We start from the raw sequence: 23,067 nt of genomic DNA, 5'->3' as shown, positions 1-23,067 counted from the left end.
TATTCTCAAATGTAAACCCTGATACTGAAGAGACAAAATACATATTTTTTATTTTCAGATTATTCTTGTTTTTCAGATATTTTGTTTGCCTTCCTTAGGTGCCATTTTAAAAACAGGGCTGATAAAAAGTCAAACAACTAAACCAAAAACCCAATTTGCAGAACACCCCAGAAAAAAAAAAACTGACACCATTTTATAAAGCATGTATTTTGACTTGGTCTCAGTCACACACTAACATTTCTCTTGTTACAGCTCACATATTGATGTACAAAGCCTCTTCATGATTACTGTAATTGAGGCACATAGAGGAAATCCAAAAACAAATTCACCAAACACTCATCTTGCAGACTAATGAAGATATTTATTACAATATACGCAGGTTATGGGAATCAGAACAAAACATATTCCAGTTTTCTTCCAGCTGTAAAATCAGCAAATATTTGTATTTGTTCAATATCATGTGCAGATCGACTGGCAACAGAGCCTTTTAATAAACAAAACCGAAAACTTACAGGCAGTGTGGCACAAGGAGACTAGAACATAGAGCACAGGCAGGATGATGGAGGACTGGAATATAAGGTGGTTAAACAAGAATCCAGCAGTGAACAATAAGAAGTCAGGAGCTTATACTGAAGCAGGCGTGGAAGATGACGAATGAGCTAATCAGAGGAGATGTGAGACAGTTGTGGCAGAACAAAGACAGGGGAACCAAGGGAGGGAGACAAAAAGGAATCAGGCTAAACTAAGACAAAACCAAGGGGGAAAGCATAACGGAGATGTAAGAGAACTAAATCCCAATGTACAAAGAACAGTCTACAAAACTAAACACAAAGAAATAAACTAATATGGCAAAATCCTAATGGCAAAAATAACTACTGAATAAGGCAAGACCCAAAGAACATAATAAAAAGATGGACATGATAAACACACAAACACCTGTGGATCATAACACACATTTAAACCCTATGTTTTTCAGAACAAAAATATCTTTAGGAAAACAGGTGTTAATTTTCAAAAGAATGTTATTCCCCGTTTTTTTATTTTTAATTCAAATTTAGTGGAGTTTTAACCATATGTCATAAAAAGCTTGATCACTGTAGAAAAAATGTCTGCTGTTAATTTCAAGGAATCTTTTGTATGTAAATTACATTGCTGTGAAAAAGTATTTCTCCCTTTATACATGTCTTAAGTTTTTGCTGTCTTATCACAGTTAAGTGTCAAATCATCAAACAAAGTTTAATACCAGTCAAACATAACCTCAGTAAATACAACAGCAGTTTTTAAATGATGATCTTAATAAATACGGGGAGAAAGCATACCAAAGATATAGGGATGTAATTGTACACCAAAAATTTAAAAATCATGGTTCATACATACCTTGGCTTTAAAATCACTGTTCGGTATGTTCTCAATACGTTTCAGTCAAGACAAACTAAATATTTGAACTCTATTAGCAGTGATCAAGAAATGTTTACATTTTTTGACAATTGTTTTATTTCATCAATATGTTCCAGCATTTCAAAGAGGCCAGTACAAAACTGATGGGAAACTAGTATCAAGTAGTATAACAGTATCAAGAACAAAACTCCAGAACAGAAATAAACCTGTGCAAAATCCCTGTTATTTCATTCACTCCCTTTCTGAGTCACAGTTCTTATAGATACAGTGGTAGACATACAAATTACCCTCCCAATTTTCCAGTCCACAAAGAAAGAAAGGACTAGATGTATTACATCATGCATGTGTATGCCAACAATGGGATTGGTTGTCATGTGAGACAAACATCTCCAACTGGGATCTTTTTTCTGTTAGTAATGAAGCATAGCAAAGAATAAAATTATCCTATCTATAGCTCTCCTTTTATACTTTTAAGGGTTAGAGTAGTAATAAGTAGTTATAAACATATTCTGTAAAAGCCTTAGAAGAGGAGCACAGAAGAACAGAAAGTTAGATTTTAATGTGAAAAACACAAAAAGTCCTCTTACCTCAAGGTCAAGTGTCTAAATGACTGCTGACCTGACAATGTAGCTAACCTCTGACTACTACTTTGGAAACTTTAGCACCAATGTGCATTACCAGCCCCCTTAAGGCCAATATATACTTTGCAAGAACAGAGAAATTTGTTCTGTATTGCTCAAGGTGCCAAGAACAGCAATTCTGTTCTTTCCGGCCAAAACATTTCATCCTTCAAAATAACTCAAGTACAAAACTCTTGTGAAGGCCTCAGAGGTCCCCCACTGCACCATTTGTATATAATAGTTGTCAGACACCACACAAGGAAAAGCTGCAAGAACTCCGCAACCAGAGCTGCAAAACAGAGTGATATCATTTAACAAACTTTGTGTTAATTGGGTTTAGTTAGTTAAAGGAAAAACAACAAGGTTGAAACCTATCAGACATAAAAAAACATATTTTTCTTAAAGTAGTTGGTACAAAAACTAATTATTCCATACCTCCTTTTAAATATATCACCTCTCCAAATTATTTACATCCCAAAAAAAAAAACTTAAAACACAAACATTAACATCACATTTGTTTCAGTTTCAATAATATATGGGAGATTAGTGACAACAGCAACCAATGTTTGAATCCCATATGACAGACAAGTACAAAGATCAATCCTCACAACAAACAAAACTTGCTTTGCTTCTAGCCATCACCCAAACCTACCATAGATCCACCCCACAACCCACAAAAACGCAAACTACTTTTTACTTTAAGAACATGCTCTGTTTCTATTTACTTTCCCTCTTAAATTATAACCCCCGTCTGTGTCCCTGATTATTTTTGGATATTGCCTAGAAGTAAATGGTTTTTTGCCCTAAACATACCAATTGTTGTATTGAACTTTGTCCATTTGGCCAATTTCAATATTTGTGACTTTAAAAACAGTGAGAACGTGTATTCTCTGTTTCCTGCGTTATTTACATTCGCGATTGCTTTGGTGTAATACAGTCAGACCCATAAATATTGGTACATCGACTTAGCTCTCATCTTTTTGCCCCCCAAACCACCACAATAGATTTATTAGATATACTTAAACTGCAGACAAATCACATTACATCCAAATTAGGTGAACAGTGTAGGAATTGCAGCCATTTCAATGTGTGTCTCCCACTTCTCAAGGGACGTAAAGTAATGGGACAAGGTAACAATAATTATTCAGTGATTCCATTTTCAATACTTGGATGCAAATCATTTGGAGTCAATCACAGCCTAGTCAGAGACATCACCAGATGCTGGGTTTCATCTCTGGCGATGCTCTGCCAGGCTTCTATTACAAATGTCTTCAGTTCCTGCTTGTTCTTGGGGCATTTTCCCTTCAGTTTGGTTTTCAGCAAGTGGATGCTCAATCGGATTCAGGTCAGGTGATTGACTTGGCCATTGAATAACATTCCACTTCTTTGCCTTAAAAAGCTCTTTGGTGGCTTTTGCAGTATGCTTTGGGTCGTCCATCTGCCCAGTGAAGCGGCAGCCTATGAATTCGGAGGCACTTGGCTAAATATGAGCAGTTCATATTGCCCAGAACACTTCAGAATTTATCTTGCTGGTTTTCATTCACATCATCAATAAATACAAGGTAACCAGTTCCTTTGACAGCCATACAAGCCCATGCCATGATGTTACCACCATGCTTCACTGATGAGGTGGTATGTTTTTACTCATGAGCAGTTCCTTTCCTTTCTTTCGCCATACTCTTCTCTTCCCAACACTCTGGTACAAGTTAATCTTTGTCTCATCTGTCCATAGAGTGTTGTTCCAGAACTGTAAAAGCTTTGTTTTTTTGGCTAACTCTAATCTGGCCTTCCTGTTGTTGAGGCTCACCAATGGTTTACATCTTGAGGTAAATCCTCTGTATTCTCTCTGGTGAAGTCTTCCCTTGATTGTAGACATTGACACACATACACCTACCTCCTGGAGAGTGTTCTTGATCTTCCCCCTTGTTGTGAAGGGGTTTTTCTTCACCAGGGAACAAATTCTTTGGTCAACCACCACATTGGTCTTCAGTGGTCCTCCAGGTCTTTTGGTGTTGTTGAGCTCACTGATGTGATCATTCTTTATTGATGATGTTCCAAACTGTTGATTTGGCCATGCCTAACATTTTTGCTATCTCTCAAATGGGTTTGTTTTGATTTCTCAACCAAATGATGGCTTGCTTTGCTGATGGTGACGGCTCTTTAGATCTCATATTGAGAATTAACAGCAACAGTATCTTGAAATAAACTCTGGATGTTTCATCTGCTCCTTATGAATGGGATAGCGAGGGAAGAGCACACACCTGGCCATGGAACAGCCGAGCAGCCAATTGTCCCATTACTTTTGGTTCCTTGAGAAGTAGGAAGCATACATTCAAACGGCTGTAATTCCTACACCGTTCACCTGATTTGGATGTAAATACTCTCAAATTAAAGCTGAAAGTCTGCAGTTTAAGCACATCTTGGTTGTTTCATTTCAAATATGTTGTGGTGGTTTATAGAGCCAAAAAGATGAGAATTGAGTCAGTGTCCCAATATTTACGGACCTGATTATATGTATAGTGGGTGTAGGGTTGTTGAATAGGTATTTCTCAGTTACTGCCATACAGTAAATGAGAAAAGGTCGCACAAGTCCATTATACAGAATGTTCATTGCTCCATGGTTCATTTTGCCTTGATTTCCCAAAACTGATAAACCTTTTGCTATTTTCATTTTTACATGTCTTGAGGTTTCAAGGAAGGTTTGTGGTCTAGTTTCACACCCAGAAATGTGATTAAATATTATTCTGCATTCCTGTGGAGTATGTATGTATAGGCAAAATTTAACATATGTGACAAACAACCCCTTTTCATCCTTACAATATCACCCAGTTATGCCAAATGTCTGCAATTTGTATTTTACCCAAATTTGTCTACTTCATGGACTAAATTCAAATTAAACCCCTTCAGACCTGATTTGAAGGGGTAATCAGTATGGCAGCTGAAAAACCTTTTATTCAGCTGATATTTACACCTCTTCAACATAGAAATAGAGGGGAGAATAAATGTTTATATTCTCATGTGTTTATTTGTGTTTTTTGATGTCCATTGCAATGGAAGCTACGACTAAATGAGTGTACAATGCCATGAAAGCTTAAGTATAAAAGGCCATACTTTTCACATAGATTTCGTGTAGTAACTAAGCACTACCTCAACACTGTTTGCATTTACTCAGGTTATCTTTGTCTGATGTTAAAATGTCATGACTTCAAACATTTAAATGTGACAAAAAAGCAAAAGAAGCCAAAAGAAGAAATATCTAAGTGGGTAATACTTTTTCATGGCATTGCAGACATTAAAAATGGGCCACAGAATGTGAAAAACTTGAGTCTGGAAAAGTATGGAATTAAACATTTGTGGGCAATTTGTACATATCCTTTTACTAGATGTTATTTATAAACATATAAAGCAACATTCTCACAAAACACTGCTTTAACTTCAGGTTTGCAGAAACAAATAATGTATTATAAATAAATAACATCACAGGCCATCAAATAAATAAAATCCTTCATTAAATAAATATCACATAAATAAATAGTTTTCCACAATACTGGAATACATTCATACTGAAACAGGCCAACATGACCTTTACTAACCTTAGATTGGTGGACCCTTGGCTCACACAAAGAGAAGGGGGTCCACACAGCTAGCTTATGCCTGAGCAGCTTTGTTTGGTGTGAAGCACCACAGATGCAGTAGCTTGTGATATGAATGACTGTTATGGTAAATCTTATGGAGGGGAAATACTGCAATATTGACAGGACTGATGGTGATGTTGTTGAAGCTTCTGTTTGTTTACTTCCTGTGGTCCCCGGAGGAGATGTAGCCAATGGCTCGGTTAATGGTGATGGCACGTGCATGGAAGCCTCTCATAATCTTACACATCTTCTGCCGGTTTATATAGGAGTCATTATTCCACAGATTGTCTGTGTCCTTCAATAGTAAACAGGCAGAGTGTAAAAGCAGAAAAATGATGATTGGTTTAAGAACAGAAATTCCCTTAGAAATAATATTTAAAAATCTTGATCTTTACAGAGATTAGAGGAAGAAAAAAAAACTGAACAAAAGCAGTGGTTTAAATAGGAGAAAAAAAACAAAAGAAGGAGTACCTCGGAAGAGTTGTGCCCTCTTTGTGTCTCCGGGGAACAGTTCTGTGCAAACCAAGAAAAGGATTTTGTCATGCAACTTTCAAATTCTGAATTTCCCAACAGATTTCTTAAACATCACATGTTTCTCTCACTATATGCCCAATCATTCTTACTCACCTTCCTCAGGTCCTGGATGAGTCCCAGAGTAGGGCTCAGAAGTGGAACTTCCTTATCAGGCCTGTAGAGTGGGGACTCGAGGTACGATGAAATAGCAGCATCATAGTAGGCCAAATCCCTCATGATGTTGATCACACACTCACTCTGTCAGGACAAAAATAAAGGCACAAAACGTGACTTCACCTTTTCTTTATTGTGTCCAAAAATTACAGTTTGAAAACAACTTGCAGCAACAACATACCTCATTGAAGGACGAATTTGTCAGCATCACGCAACCAGAGTTCTGTGGGGAAAGTACGTTTCTTACATGAGGTTTTTGTTGTTGTTGTGGTGGAGATTGCATTACTGGCCAAAACAGATGCCACAGTTCATTAAATGAAACTGTAAGCAGAGCTGAAAACAGAGCTCGTCACACCTGTTTTCATTTACATGCAATATTTTGCTGTCATAATTTGTCATATTTTGTTGAGAATTATTTAAGAGATCTGGTAATTATTGATTCTGAAATAAATTGCATTTCTTCATTTTTCTTGTTACTAAATAGTCTTAAATAACAAAGGATTACATGTCTTAGTTTTATTATTTAATCTAATGTATTGTCTCTATTATTATTATCTTAGAAGTGTATTTTATAGTCATTTTAAATAGAAAATTCGCAAGCCAAAGGCTAAAGGGGCTTCGTCCAGGGCAACTGTTACCTTCTAATATTGATCAATAAAATAAAATAAATCGTTAATAACTTAATATTTCTTTTTTTTTACCTGAGTCCCAGAAGGTGCGCAGGCCTGTACTGTTTCGACGCCCCTCACTGTCACTTCATTAGATTGGATCAGGCCATAACACAAATCTTCCTGCAATACAAAGAAAGAAAAATAATTTTTTTGGGTTGTTTTTTTACGTTAAGGAAATTTTAATAAATATTATATAGGCTGTAGTTTTAAGTAAAGTTTACTCACACTTTTGAGAAGCTTCGTGATATTCAGCCGGAGGCTCTTGAAGAGCAATGCGCACTGTGTGCTATTTTCTGCGCTCAGCGGCAGCGGCAGTCCAGTGGATGCATGCAAGTTCAGGGCGAGCAGCAGCATTGTCGCACAACTGGATAAGCCTGCAGGAGAATAACAGATATCAACACGTTTCTACAAAACACCTCTGATATCCTTCAGTTTGGACATTTATAAAACCGAAAATTAACAATGAAACAATAAAAGCTTATCTGATCAGTTGGTTCTGACTTACAAAGATGAAAGTGTCTCATATTTCTTATCAGATAAAGAACTGTGATAGAGCTTGGTAAAACAGCAACAATACGCGTCTGCTTCCATCTCAGCGTCTTATACAAACAAGAGGGGGAATTCCGGCGCAAGCAAAAATAAAACTGAGACGTAATTATGTAATTTCCATTGATTTCCTTCTCGCCCTCCTTGTAAATCCACCTGTCCACTTGATGTGATAGGTGATTTATTATATAGGATATTATATATAGCTCTGACCACATCCTGTCAAAGTTCACAAGTCTACACTCTAAACTCAAAGGAAAGGAGCTCAATCACCAGGGAGGGAGTTACACAGAACTTCTAATTAGAGTCAATCGGTGCACTGTGCTCTAATTATGACGCCATCTCTTGTGCAGCGTGGTAATTGGAAAACCTATCTAAATGCAGTCCCATCAGCGCTATTAATGATGCAACGAACATTGGTTGACAATCAATCATGCCAGGAAAAGAGAAGGTTAAATAGCTTTCATGGTGAAATGAATCACAGTGACATTAAACTGCATCATGCCAAGAGTCAAGAGCCAGCTGAGGGTCAGCAGGCGGTCTGCGTGGGCTCCTCAAACGCAGGAGGAATTATTAAATATTATCTGCTCTTTCCAGGGGGGCGGAAACATGCTTATTTTCCCGCAAATATGTCAAAATCAAGAACGGTAGTCGATGAGCAATACACAAATGCCCTTTTTTAGTAGCCAGCTCAGATGTCACCTAACTCACCCCTATCAAATTTACAGTGTAGTTTCGACTGTCTATCTATCTATCTATCTATCTATCTATCTATCTATCTATCTATCTATCTATCTATCTATCTATCTATCTATCTATCTATCTATCTATCTATCTATCTATCTATCTATCTATCTATCTATCTATCTATCTATCTATCTATCTATCTATCTATCTATCTATCTATCTATCTATCTATCTATCTATCTATCTATCTATCTATCTATCTATCTATCTATCTATCTATCTATCTATCTATCTATCTATCTATCTATCTATCTATCTATCTATCTATCTATCTATCTATCTATCTATCTATCTATCTATCTATCTATCTATCTATCTATCTATCTATCTATCTATCTATCTATCTATCTATCTATCTATCTATCTATCTTTCACATTATAAACTATTGACAAATTTCTTCAAAAGATTCCCAAATAACATTTCTAAATAAAAGTCCCATATAAATTCCTGGGAGGAGAAAAAAAAATCCTGGTGATTGAATAGAGAATTACAAATATTCCACTTCACAATTTGCAGCAAGATACAAATGTTGCATCATCCATCCATCCTGGATGGTGCTCCACAGCTCGTTAATGGGGAAACAGTCGCCATAATTACTGTTTTTATACCCACAGTATAATTTTTCCAAACTTGTAACTGTGACAATGGCATTTTGAATGACAGCCTAAAGTGAAGTCATTTTTATATATTTCTTTTTGTACTTATATACTGTTTCTAGTATGGGTGTGAGATCTATGGTTGTTCATAAAGGCTGCTGTTTTTTCAGGGGTGGCCAGGGGAGCTACTGATACTCTTATAGGGTGGTTTGTAATAGACAAAAGATAAAAGTGATTTAAAAAAAGAATTAGGAAATTCATCCCAGTTTTTTGCCAATACATTTGTTTGCATACAGTCAGTCCAACAAACACAAACATTGCTGTAAAAATACAACTGACCCAGTCAGACAGGCAACTGAAGTTCATTAGTAACATGAACTAGTTCACTGTTAAAACAGTGCACAATTACTGAAATACAAATTTCCATATATATATATATATATACCTTTGTGTTTCACACAGTCTTTTAAGGGAAGTGCATTTCTTTGAAAACTGTAGTAGCTGCGTGTGGCTGCAGGAGTTTCCTGCTCTTTTTACGCCTTGACCACAGGGCTGCTGTCAAACATCGAAACTCACGATCTCTATTTGGTTCAGGTTTATGTCCCACCGGGAGAAAATGGTTTACCTGAAAAAAAATTATTGTATTCATCTCAAAACATTCAAGTCATATAGATTTGTCTCAGTATATTTTCGTCTCTCACCACAAAATTTCCTTTATTATTCGTTTTAAGATCACTGGTTGTTATTTTGTTAAAAGAAAAAGTCCTGGTTATGACTTTGAAGGGGTTGCCCAAATTAATTTGCAGTCCCCCTTAAGAAGGAGAAGAAAAAAACAAGCTGTCTAAATAAGTGACATGATGAGGCAGGAGGAAAATAGCAGCAGCTGAGTCACAGTTAATAACATCACGCATTCTACGTTTCTTCGAAAGAGGAATCTGCAAGCTTTGCTCGGCTGACTGGGGGCACAAACTGCACAAGCCAACTAATACGAAACCAAGTTTATTTTTTATTTTACATATCTGTACATAAACTTTTCTTCCCTCAAATAAAGCATCTGAATACAGCAGGATGAAAATGATATTAACACACTTATTCATTTGAAATGACTTGTGTCAGAAAGATTCAACATTCACAAAATGCTGATAGAGCAATTCAGAGTGAACGTATTACCAAAGTCTACAACTCCACTACAAAGCAGGCATGTTTCCTTTACACTCGTTTAGCACCTTCGGACAAACATTTCTCAGTTGAAAACTACCATTTGTGCAGAATAAAAACGGTTCAACCTTGAGTCCAACTTAAAATGATCTGAAGAAGTTAGTTTTACGTTTTCTTTTCATACAGTGTTTTTCCTTTTTTTCTTCTCATGACTGACTTCCTACTAAAGTTTTAACTATTATTTTATTTTTTTTCCACATTTTTTTGCATTTGAATAGTTATAATTTAGTGGCAAATGTAGAAAGTTGAAAAGAAACAGTAGCAAAGCAAGGCCGATTACTGCACAGAAAGCCTGGGGGACAGAATCTATTACAACACACAATCAGTTTTCCTCTTCTCCCAGGAAGACGGAAGCGCTGCTCCATCTTTTGCCGCAGGGAAAAGCAGTTTAAAGAAAGTGTCTTTTCTTCTGTGCTGTTGCTACCAGTGAAGTCAGTGAGTTGGCAGGAAGGTAAACGGCAGGAAACAGGGGAAGTGGGGAAGGAGCAAAAATACTTGGGACAAGCGGGGAGGTTTTGGATAGACACGGTGAGCAGAGGAAATGATCCAGAGAGGAAAGGTTTGTCTTGGAGCTGGGGTTAAACTTGGCAGAGGGGAAACGGATCAGAGCACGGGCGGGCATCTTATTTGGATAGGGTCCTCTCAGCCAAATGTTTCTGCTGGCTCTCGGCATGCCTGGAAAAAAGAAAGTAGAAGTAAAAGATTTTCAGTAAATTGTATCATCATCTTCTCTTTCTTAAAAGCATCTGAAAATTGCAAAACATACAGCAATCTATATGGAAGCAAATCGTTACCATATTTCAAATGAAAAAGCATTTTCAGAAATGCTTTTTCATTTTAATTAAGTGAAAGAATGAGCAGTCTTGAAGAAGAAAATTAAAATGCAAATAGGATGATTGATTACTAATTTCATTTATGAGTCAAACAATGCAGCCATATTCTTAAAATGAAAAAGCATTTTCAGAAATGCTTTTTCATTTGAAATATGGTAACGATTTGCTTCCATAAATCTAAACCAATCAGACGAATGAATGAATGAATAAATGAATGAATAAATTAATGAATGGAATTTTTTTATCAAGTGCTTTTTGCAGGTATAGTCACAAAGCACTGCAAAAGATTGGGACATAGCATTATAAATATCACAGAACATAAAACGTGCTAAAAAGCTAAATATTTATGCAGTTAATGCCAAACGTATTCATACCCTGGCAGATTTAGACTGGAAGTATTCTTTTAATTGACCATATTATTTTTCCTTCTGTTTGGAAGGTATATTGACATTTTGAAGCAGCAAAAAAATAAATTAAAAAATTCCAAACTTAAGTTTGACAGAAACTTTGTGGACAGAGCTATAGATCAGGGTGATGGCAAGTACTTCAAACCACAAAGACCTTCGCTCCATCAAGGACAGGTCTAGGTCAGGAAAATGGCAACTAACATCTCTGCAGATCCCACAACAAGCTTTTTAGACTTTTACCTTCAGGACAGTGCTACAGAGCGCCATTTGCAAAAACATGGTGCCATAGAGACAAGTTCTTCCCCCAGACTGTCTCTCTGATGAACACTTAACAGTCAGAGTGGCCTGATTGATACCATGATTATTTGCACTGATTCAACCTTGTCTTCGTCCTTTGTAAAAATACTGCATATATATACATATTTACGAGAAAGAAAAAACCTTTATTTTATTTTTCCCCTTTTTATATATTTATATTTTAAATGTCTTCATTAAAAGGGAGGCGGAACTGAAGTCGATTTCCTTGTTTGTGTGTAAAGAATTGCGAATAAAGCTGATTCTGATCCAACTGCAAACATTTAATTTAATTTAATTAAAAGTTTGACACAATTTTACAACAGCAGCTGAAAATTGAGGAGTGTGTGGTGTTTTTTTCTTTTCTTCACGCTGCAATACAGCTTTTAACGTGAACAAAGTATTTTCTCCGGTGTACAGGAACAGTGTGACAAAATCGTTTGACAAAGATGTGTAAACCTAATTTCATACACTAATAATCCTACAAAATGACAAAAAATCTTTGAAACCCATTAGAAATGTCCAAGGGAAAGTTTTCTTAAAAAACAGATAAAGGTCCATTCTTTTGCAATTCAAAATAGATTGTAAATTTTGTTGCAATATGTCAAAGGGGGTTACAATTGCATGAGATCTAGTTGTTCAAAAGTTTTTGGTATTTTTGTTCAAGTAAAATAACAAAACCAAATGAGTGCATCTGTCTTTAGGAATTTTTCTTCACATGGTAAAATTACACATTTGTGATAAAATTACATATTTGTGATTCTGAGTTAGAGGTCGTTTCATATCGTCCATACCGTTGCAGTTCTGCTTTTTTAGGTACCCTTCAAGCCCAAAGTTTGGAAGCAAGGTTAATTAGGCCAAACATTTGGAAGCAAATTCCAGCTTATGTTTGCAGTCTTTTTCTTAAAAAAAAAAAAACAAGTATGCGCTCTGTGGACTGTAGGGTTGTCTTTACTACATTTCCACAATTTACTTTCGGGTGTCCATTGATGTTATCAAAGGACTGCTGAAAATACCTTAAAAGAAAAGAAAAACTTAGCTTATGGGTTGAGAAGATTCCAGAGCAATGCTATGCTACTGTTAAAACTAGAGGAAGTAACTATGAATAAGTTTTATGGTGAAATGTCTTCTGGTAAGTCACTTTTTCTATAATAAGCATGCTTGTTATTGTAAAATATACCAATGAAACTATTATGTTCTGTGTTTTTTACAAAGTTGATCTTGCTTCCAGACGTTTGGCCTGTAGTGTTTGAAAAAGGAACAATCTGCAGGGATGTTTCAGGCCAATGTTTCAAGCTCAGAGTTATGTTGGTTTGATCAGGGCTATTTAATAGTGATTTTCTACTAGAGTCAACAGGCCCAATTGTAGATAAGAACCAAAATGAATGAAAAAAAAATGATCAAAAAATAATATAGAATTTTTTATTATTTCTACCATGTATTTCCAAAATTCAATACAATTGTTTAAATAAGAAATAAACTGACACACAATGGTTAAGTAAGGGTTTACAGGTATGAAATAAAATTCAAATTTATTTTAAGTTCAAAAACACTTTATTAATCCCAAAGGACAATTAAATAAAGAAGGTTGAAACAAAAAGGCGAAGGTCTGAATTGTTTTGTAGCTGAAAGACTTACTGATTTATGATCAACCCTCACCACCATTTGTCCATTTCATGCATCACATTCTTTAGAAAAGAATCAAAATGACTTTTTAAATGGAAGATGAACTGACCTCTGGCTGAAAATAATGTAACTGGGTTTAAATTGGACCTGTTTGTTCTTTAGTGCCTTGAGTTTACGTTTGTTAATTGTAATTTAGCAGCACTATATAAAATAAAATAAACTGAAATGAAATTATGAATTAGAGTACCAGATCATTGATAAATGTGCTGGAAAATGTATTTCCTATTGACGTTGAGATGACTTTTGGGCAGTATCGAACACTAAAAATTAGTCTGACAAAATCTTGGTCTTAGCTTGGATCATGAAAAACATTTTGTTTCAATTAAATTTCACGTTTAAAAGTAACCTCTGTCTAAAGTAATCAGTATATCAAGATAATGTAAGAGTTTTATGAGAATAAAGCAACAAGTGACACAAAGGTTAAACTGTTAAATGTTCTTGATTAAAAAATAGTTTAATGACATAAAAAAGTAAGACTGTCGGTGTTTCCCAAGACAGTTGACATCAGATTCAACAGTGTTCAGGAATGTTTTTAATCTGAAACCAAACCTGACTAGAGCAAACATATCCAACTCCCTGCACCAACACATTAGGCTGTTTAATATGGGAAACACCAGAGTCTGGAAACAACCTAGAGAATGTGGAAACTAGATTTGGTTTTGATCAAATATAATCCTGCTGCAGGCTGGTGCAATCCACTGGTTAGAGTTGCAGTGATAACAGACTACATTTAGGGGAACTTCACATACTTTACAAGTCAGAGTTAATGAGAGTTTACAAGTCTGTAAGAGTCTTACTGCTTATGTGAGAAATGTTGTAAAAGGCACATTGTGTTTCCTTATAACTGTCTGTTTTTTTTGTTTTTTTTTAGCAATGATGACAAATGGTTTGAATAAATTATTGCACTAAATAGCAATGCATCTTTTACATCACAGTGGACCAATTTTAGCCTACTCTTCTTTGCAAAACTGTTTTAATTCAGCCACACTGGAGGGTTTTTGAGCATGAAAGAATGGCTTGTTAGGTCACACCATAGCATCTAAACTCTCTAAGTCCAAAACTTTGAATAGGCCACTCCAAAACATTTTTTGCCATTCAGAGGTGGATCTGCTTGTGTGCTTTGAATTATTACCCCGCTGCATAACCCAAGTACACTTAAGGTCTGAAACTGCTGGCTGGACATTCTCCCACAGGATTTTCTGCTTAAGAGCAAAATTCATGGTTCCATTAATTACGGGAAGGTGTCCAGGTCCAGAAGAAGCACAGCAGCCCCCTAGTACGACACTACCACCACCATGTTTGACTATCGGTACGATGTTCATTTTCTGAAAAGGTGTGAATTTTATGTGAGACGAGAGTTCCATTTTTGTATCAGCAGTTCAGAGAATATTTCCCTAAAAGTCTCGGGGATCATCAACACGTTTTTTAGGAAATATGACAGACCTTTGTTTTCCTTTTGGTCAGCAGGTGTTATCACAAAGAAACTCTCCCATGGATGCCATTTTTGAAGCATCTCTTTCTGATTGCTGAAAGTTGAAAACAGATCTTAACTGAGGCAAAGCAGGCAGTGCTAAAGATGTTCTGGGTTCTTTTGTGACCTCTTCGATAGATCATCGATGTGCTCTTAGAGTAAATTTGGTAGAATAACTACTCCTGGGAGAGTTCACCACCGTCCCATGATTCTCCATATTTGGGTAATGACTGTTACTTTGAATCACTGGAGCCCCAAAGACTTAGAAATGTTTGTTTTTTTACCCCTTCCTGACTGACAGATTTCATTGACTTTGTTTTTTACAAAGGTTATTGAATTTCTTTAGATGTGTTGATTTTTCAGATTTTTTAACCTACTTCATGTTGTCAGACAGGTTTCATGTAAGTGATTTCTTAATTCTAAAGTTCAGACAATAATCAGACATGGGTGTGGTTAGTGAAATGGAAACAAAGAAATGTGACAGGTAAATAAGATGTGACATCTTATTTATCAGTCAAAAAGTCCCATTTGCTCACCTGGTGAGGTCCTCAATGTCAACCAGCATGGCATCTTGCTCCATGTGTAGTTCATCTCGGATCAGTAGCAACTGTACAAGCTCCTCATTCAGACCTGCAGTGATATATATGGAGATGCCCACATGTGATAAAGCAGTAATTTCATAATATAAGATTTGGAGATAGTCACAAATCTTCTAAACTAGCTATCAGTGTGGATGAAATAGTGTAGATATAAGGTTGCTGCAATGACTAATGAGTTACATTTAGGTCCGTTATGATTTAAGATTCACCTTCATCAATGAGAAAACTTGTTCACTTAATAATTTTAATTTACCCCACTTAACAACTTAATTATACATAAACTTGGCAACTTAAATTAGTGATTTTTGACCTTGACCTGTGACCCCACGGCTTTTGAGCCTAGGTTTCCTACCTTTAAAGCCTTCAACAGTATATTGTAAGCTTCATAACAGGTAACAGTTGACTACTCTCAGTTTTCAAGCCATGTATTTTTAAATATACAATTTTCCATGATGGAATAGTAGAAAAGCGCAAAACTATTCATTCCCCCGGCAGGTTTAGATTTAAAATATTTTATCTAACCAAGAAATTTGTCCCTGATAGGAAATTAGAAAGGCATCCCTCAAAAGATAATGAAACAAGTAGGGACTTAAAAAAATAAAATAACCACGTTTTTATTTACATTTCAAGAAGCCCTTCTTATAAATGCTCACCAAGATTTTGCATGTTTCCACTGGTGTTTTGATGGTTCATCTGTTCTGTTGAGCTCTAAGTCTTGGAGGTTTGGAAGGCCTCCTTGACATCACCCTAATCTTTAGCTTCCTCCACAGATTCTCAATCAGATACAAGTCTTGACTGGCTGGACCAGTCCAAAAACATTCATATTATTTCGAGACAAAGGAAACATGCTAGTAAAACTAAAAGATTACTTTAAACCAATATCTGCCAAGGTGGGTTCTGAATAATTTTGGACTTATCTGCGCAATAAGTCAGTTTCAGAAGCAGACTTGCTTTTAAAGCCCGCAGGGAAGCCTGAATGTCCAAATATAAATTCATTTTGAAAGGTCTGTCTGCTGCTGTGCATCATGGGCTTTGTAGTTTTGTTATAGTGTTTCTTTCTAAGTAAGAACAACAAATCACAGAGCAAATAAATTACTGTTAGCTACTTTCTTTCAAAGCAATGAAAAAACATCCCCTCAAAAATAAGCAATTAATATACTATAAGATATTCAGAATGGTGAAATTGAACATTTGGGTGTATAAAGACCTGAAAGTCAATTTAAAGACTTTTTAAGACTTTTAAAGCTTTGCAGAAACCCTGAGACATTTGCCTTACTTAAAAACAATTTTTTTATAAAACTACCCGAGAGCCATCAAAAACCGAGAAGCTCATGACACATCAGTGACACGTGCTCATATTCTTATCACATGTCTTGGCTGTTCTCCAAGAAAACACAAAGAAAAGATTTAAGACATCCTAAAAGGGGAACATTGCTTTTGCAGACAAAAACTTGTTTAAGATTTAGGACTCATGGGGATTTTTGAAACGGTTTAACGTTAAAATGCAAGATTATTCATCTATGAGTATGAGGATCAATCAGCTGTACAAAGTGGTAACAGTAAATACTCAGGGGAAGCTGTTGACTGGTACTGTACAGGTCCGAAGTGACTAGTCAAGTACTTTCATATCCACTGAGGAGGACTAAGGGGTCAGTATGTATGTGCATGTGTTTCCCCCTTTTGCTCTCTTGCTCATTTCTGCAAGTGAAAGTAGAGGACAGCGACACGATGTGTGTTTGACTTACTCTCAATCTGGGAGTGCAGGTCATTGACTATAACCTGAAGCTGCCCCAGCGTCATGTCTCTCAAGTCGGTGGGTTTCAGACTTCTTTTCATAAGACACTCACTGATATGAGGCATGTGTGGAAGCTGATGGGGGAGAAAAAAAACACTTGTTAGGCTTTGTGCTTTCTCTTTTATGTAGTTCATGAAAAGATATTTGGCTTGATAATTTTAATAATTGCAAATAAAAGTAAAAAGTAAATAAAAGTAAATAAAAAGTAAATAAAAAAATAATAAAACTGTCCATCTGTGCTCTCTTTCCTATTAATTTCCAGCACTAATGCAAACATGGTTACAAATTACAATCAAACAAATTAAAAGTGGGATAAGTAAAGAAACAAAGTATCAAACAAGTAACTAAATGCTGTTTTGATGTCTTTAATCTCTTTTGGTGTTCATCATACTTTTGAGTCTCCTGGCTTTATGCTCAAAAATATTCTATGAAAAGTCCAGCAGTTTGTTTCATGTTTGCAGTTTTTCCAGAGTGAAAGGACACATGGAATAAACATTTACCAAGCTGACAGCCTGATCCCAGAAACGCATTGGGAAAATTATTTTTCTTTGTGAATCCTGTGGCTGTCATCTCTCTCTCCAAACCGGCTGAAATTATTTCTCTTTCTATTCCTCATCCACTTTCACCTGCAGTTTTGACAACTACAATCAGTAAGTGGTAAATCATGCAGGCCTGTTTCTTTGTGCACAAGCATTTCCCTAAACTCTTTCACTTTCACAAGTCTCGGCAAAGCCGCTGTAACTCAAGGCCATCACATATTAGTTTTGGTTTCGGGAAACAGGCTGATAGGAGGGTGACATCAGGGGAACTGTGATGTCAGAGCCCCGAGTGAGTGGGTTATGGGAAACCTGCTAGATCAGTGTTAGTGTTGACTCAGCGGCTGACTGTAGTGTTAGTTTCTGCGGTGGGCTAATCATACTGCAAATTGAAAATTACCCCTTTAGTGGTCAATACTACAAAATTAAACACCAGGTACGAGATTGAGGAAGTTTGCTCATTTCTGAATGAAGCTGGGGGTCAGAAATTTTAGTAAGTGTTCTGATACTCTTTTTTTTTTGTTATATTCTCTTATTTTCTATCTGTGTTTTTGTATGTTTAGAAAAAAACAAATCCTCAGCCAATGGTTTACATGTGTTGGAGACATTCCCATTTTCTGTCACTGAGAAGAAGATAGGATAATCCAGGTTTGTTCCAATTAAGCTGGGAAAATTAGGACAATAAGCTAGTGTGATTCATAAACCATTTAAAAACACCCAACAGGATTTTTTCCTCATTTTTTTCAGATCAGCCCATCATATGCAAATGTCCTCAGAAAGCATCAGTTTAACAGATCTCAACTGCTGTTAAAAAAAGAGCAGGCCGCTGCAGCTTTAACATAGCTCAACATTCACTGCATGATGCCTTTGGATGTGACAGTGATGTCCTCTGACTGCGAAGCACAGCTACATCCCTGAACACCCAACCAATGCTTTCCGGCACATGAATTATAGATGGACCTGGTCGAGCTGCCCTGCTCTCCTCTGAATAAGTAAATCGACTCTGGAAATATTACGTGCCCCGGTGTGACAGTGTGGGAGTGTGTGTGGGCTGTCTCTCTGTAGATGTGCTCCAGAGGAGGAGGCACCAGGTTCAGATAAAAATGGAGGAAATAACGACGAGCAGGGTCGTAGTCACCTTCCTCTCTCAAACGGTGTTGGATAAAGAAGGAATAAAAGAACTGCAGGATGACTTTGACTGTATGATTTACTTATTTTGAGCACACGGGTAACAGCGTAAAATGTGACAGGAACGTGTCAGTAAAATGTGGTGTCTTAAGACTGACATATAACATAAGAATGAGTACAACATTGTTTTTATATTTGATTTTTGCGGCAATAGAGGCCTTTATTTTTCAATTTTTTGACAGTAGGTAGACAGGAAAGAGGGCAAAGAGAGGGGGAGACATTTGGCAAAGGTCACCGGGTCCGGGACTCGAACCTGGGACAGCTGCCTTGAGGACTATAGCCTCTGCACATGGTCCGCGCTTAACACCTACGCCACCAGCGCCACGCCCGAATGAGTTCAACTTTGAGGAGCTACAAAACATTTTAAAATCCCATGCAAAGATGCTCAAAGACATAATTTAGACTTTATCTAATTAAGTATATTAAAAGTCCAAATAAATAAGTCACCTTAGAATCAAGAGGTCTCTGTCTAAATGTCTTATATATAATAATAATAATAATAATACAAATAATAATAAAATATAACTAATTAGGTATAACTGATAAAACAGGGCAGTGCACACACAATAGAGTCGAGAAAACATGCTTTTTTAAAACAAACTTTAATGGCCACAAGGATCAGTCTTTAAACAAGACTTGCTCACTAAATCTGGGCACAAATGTATATATCAATATTTATATGTCTATATCTATTTGTATATATCTATAGCTTTTATGCAAACAGTTGCAACCTTTAATATTGTGTACTTGGGTGTTTGTCCTTTTTTAAAGAAATTAGTTTATAAAAGGTACCTTTATCGTTAAAATGTATGTAAAATATTCAGTAACAGTCGACTGCTAAGGAAATGAGTAAAGCCCTTCAGAGAACCTGAGCTTCTTAGTCATCTGCTGTTTTTAGTTAACACCATTTAAGAAAGTAATGCGATTCCTAATGCCTTAAACACATGTGAGGATTTGCATTTTTTTCATTGTAGCCAGAATATTAGAGATGGGACCTATCCAGATCTTTAAATTAAGCCCCAGTGAAACCATTTTATTTCACAAATTACTGACACTTGTCTATTTAATAGCATTTTTTACCTTTATGCTTAATTTTTAAAATGTTTGGTTTATTTTGATAAACCCCATAATTATTTGCTGTAGTCTTAAGTTTTTGAGTGTCTCTATATTCACTTCTATTTCATCACTAAAACATTTACATTCTGTGTTTGTGGAGCTGCGGATGGAAATTAGCCAGAGGATAAATCTGGTCTGATGCATCTCTTCCAGAATGAAGAGATGTTAGTGTATTGTATTTATCATGTATTTTGAACTCTATAAACAAATAAGTTAGACTAAATTTAACAAAACAAATATCTGAATCAAGCAAAGGTGTATTGCTTGCATTTTATCCGATATTTTTCTGAAGACTCATATTTCTGCTACTGACCAGGTCAGCCACTGGCGACTTTTTGCGGTTCTGTTTCTCCACCTCCACCTGCATCTTGGCCATGGGCTTGGCCATCGCCAGGGCTAACTTTGCCTCTGCCTGCAGCTTCTTCTGTCGACTCAAAAAGTCCATGTCCTCCAGGGACTCCGAGTCGTCCTCCGTGGTGTCCCTGTCCGAGTAGGAGGAGCTCTGCTTGGACTGCAGAGAAGGGCAACAGTGATGCCATCAGGGAGGTGAAATAAAAGTGAAAGAGAAAGTCAACGTAAAATGAAAATCAGAGATAAGAGTGTGTGAAAAACAAGAAAAAGAGAAAGAAAAAAGCTAAGCGGTTAAAATGTAATCATTCTTTGTGTGTAGATTTAAAATTGGACATGAAGATAATAATTTCTCAATCGCCTTCAGTTACGTGTGTCTGAGGAAGACACATGACTCAAGATGACCTATGTTTTACAGTCGTTGGAAACATGCAGCAACTCACCTCTTATTTGCTCTGGTTATTGAGCAAGAAAAAATGTAAGTATACTCATAAAGCAACTAGAGTGGCAGTTATCTCTCTGACTCATAACAAAACCTCACCCATTTCACTGTTTATATTTTCACTATGTCTAAACCTATTTCACACAAGCAGTTCTTTCTCACTTTGCTACTATCATACTGTCAATGACACATTTGATTGCAATTTCCTTATCTCAGTCCTCTTGTTGTTGGACTCTGAAGAATAACAATCATGATATAACACAAAGTATTCATACCTCGTCAACTTTTTCAAACTTATTACCACCAAAAATGTCTATGTGTTTTATTGGGATTTTATGTGATAGACCAGGACAAAGTATATGGCTTTTATTTGCAAAAACAAAATATCATCTTTACTCTGATACCCCTTAAAACAAATCCAATATAAGCAACTGGCTTTCACCTACTCAGTAAACAGAGTCCACCTGTGTATGATTCTATCTCAGTATAAACACCGCTGTTCTGTGAAGGCCTCAGAGGTTTAATCAAGAACATTAGTGAAAAATCGAAATCATGAGGACCAGTGAACACGACAGATAGGTCAGGAAGTTATGGAGAAGTTTAAAACAGCATGAGTTTATAAAACAATATCATTTGAAAATGTAAAGAGTATCACACAATGGCAAATCTTCCAAAAGCCGTCCACTTACCCTGACAGGCTGGGCAAGGAGAACATTAACCCGTAAGGCAGCCCAGGGGCAAGTGGAGACTCTGGAGAAGCTACAGAGAACCACATCTCAACAGGAAAATCTGTTGTCTTACTGTATTAGTTATGCACTCTACAAATTTGGCTTTTATTGAAGAGTGGCAAGAAGAAATGTTGAAGAAGTCCCTCAACTGTTTGCCACATGTCATGTAGGAGACACAGCAAACATGTGGAAGAATGTGCTGTGTTCTGATGAGATTGTATTTCTACTTTTTGGCCTACATGCACAATTCGGTGTGTTGTGGAAAAATAATGTACATCATCCTAAAAGCAATGTCGACTCTGTTAAACATGGTGGTGGTAACATGCTTTTTTTCAGCAGGAATGAGGAAACTGGGTAGAGTTGGGTGGAGATGTAGAAGGAGCTACATAGTACAGGGCAGTCCTTGAAAAAGACCTGTTAAGAGGGTGCAAAAGACCTGCGACTAGGTCATGGGCTGAGCATTCGACAGGACAACGACCCTAATTGCACATTCAGATCAAGGTGGTTCTACAAAGTATTGACTCGGGGGGGCTACAAACAACTGCATGCCACACTTCTCAGATGTTTTTCTCGGATCCTTCTACTTGACAATTATACAACACTTTGTGTTAGTCTATTCCAAAAATCCTGATAAAATACATCAAGGCTTTGGGTTGTACCGTCACAATATGTGAAAAGGGCCATAAGTACTTTTGCAAGGCACTGTGTTTATCAGTGCGTACCATAGGGGACAAAGGTGTGTCCAGACTAGTCTCTGTCTTGCTATCATCTGCATCGCTGTCCTTGTCGCTGCCGCTGTCATTGACAAAACAGATCTGCAGGTTCATGCCACTCTGCAGCCTGCAAGGGAACACAAGAAGAGAGACAAACAAAGAACAATCTGTTAAATACAAGCCGTGTTTGATGACTTCAGTCTAGTTCTTTGCCTGAATAAAGCATTTAGAGTGGGGCCAGAGGGGCGTGAGGGTTTGTGTCGTGAAAGGGCAGGATATCGGTAGGGTGCAGATCCGCCCAAGTGCTGATCAATAATCTGCTTATTCATTGCAGTAATTACAAACAGGGGTGATTGATTACACAGCAAAGATCCATGCAGGTTCACTTAAAACAGGACATGAGTGGTCGACTTTTTTTTCAAAGGACAACTTCAATTATCTAGAGTTTTCTTGGCTCAAATATATTAGTTATTTATTCAAAGGCCGGTCTAATGTGTCATATAGATTAATGTCAGGAACTTCCTGGTATTGTCAAAGCTAACAAACATTTGCGAGAAATTGAAAGAACAATAAAAACTTGTGTACTTGAGTGTTTTGATTCCAGTAAGGCTCAGCGTCAGAGGTGGTAGTATTGAGTGTGTGCATGTAGGTGTCTTTAAGGAAGTGAGAGCCACAAACGCTTACACTGACACTCTCTGCTTTATGTCACTAACTAAACTTAGTCCACTCCTCCGTTATGACAAATCTGAACTTTTAGATTCAATCTTTTCTGATTTTACTATTCCAGGGAGT

At 36.7% G+C, this 23,067-nt stretch overlaps 2 protein-coding genes across 6 annotated transcripts in view; both read right to left on the bottom strand.

Annotated features, from left to right (window-relative positions):
- Positions 1 to 188: 188 nt before the first annotated feature.
- il12a (interleukin 12a) lies at positions 189 to 9,741 on the bottom strand. The gene is made up of 7 exons (XM_047391643.1): positions 9,347 to 9,741; positions 7,237 to 7,385; positions 7,042 to 7,131; positions 6,522 to 6,563; positions 6,281 to 6,424; positions 6,125 to 6,166; positions 189 to 5,948 (listed from the first exon to the last, which is right to left on the bottom strand). Exons 2-7 carry the CDS (start codon positions 7,363 to 7,365, stop codon positions 5,811 to 5,813), a joined length of 585 nt encoding a protein of 194 aa, XP_047247599.1. The 5' UTR covers positions 7,366 to 7,385; positions 9,347 to 9,741; the 3' UTR covers positions 189 to 5,810.
- A 143-nt stretch (positions 9,742 to 9,884) lies between these two features.
- Positions 9,885 to 23,067, bottom strand: part of schip1 (schwannomin interacting protein 1) — a 419,733-nt gene continuing 406,550 nt past the window's right edge. For all 5 annotated transcript variants that reach the window (XM_047391638.1, XM_047391640.1, XM_047391639.1 and 2 more), the window contains 5 exons: positions 22,285 to 22,402; positions 20,358 to 20,555; positions 17,155 to 17,278; positions 15,347 to 15,440; positions 9,885 to 10,794 (listed from right to left, as the gene is read on the bottom strand). In XM_047391638.1, the coding sequence (XP_047247594.1) occupies positions 10,743 to 10,794; positions 15,347 to 15,440; positions 17,155 to 17,278; positions 20,358 to 20,555; positions 22,285 to 22,402 (586 nt within the window). In that variant the 3' untranslated portion in view covers positions 9,885 to 10,742. The remainder of the gene's footprint in view (positions 10,795 to 15,346; positions 15,441 to 17,154; positions 17,279 to 20,357; positions 20,556 to 22,284; positions 22,403 to 23,067) is intronic.

The sequence above is a fragment of the Girardinichthys multiradiatus genome, chromosome 18 (genome assembly GCF_021462225.1).
Source record: "Girardinichthys multiradiatus isolate DD_20200921_A chromosome 18, DD_fGirMul_XY1, whole genome shotgun sequence".
Taxonomy (NCBI): domain Eukaryota; kingdom Metazoa; phylum Chordata; class Actinopteri; order Cyprinodontiformes; family Goodeidae; genus Girardinichthys; species Girardinichthys multiradiatus.
This window is presented reverse-complemented; position numbering and strand designations above follow the sequence as displayed.

Excerpts from the sequence above, each read along its gene's own strand:
- il12a (XM_047391643.1), bottom strand. The coding sequence starts at position 7,365 with ATGCTGCTGCTCGCCCTGAACTTGCATGCATCCACTGGACTGCCGCTG. Across the intron at positions 7,132-7,236 it reads TCACGAAGCTTCTCAAAAGT|GAAGATTTGTGTTATGGCCT; the intron begins GTGAGTAAACTT and ends TTTGTATTGCAG. Across the intron at positions 6,425-6,521 it reads CAAATTCGTCCTTCAATGAG|AGTGAGTGTGTGATCAACAT; the intron begins GTATGTTGTTGC and ends TTGTCCTGACAG.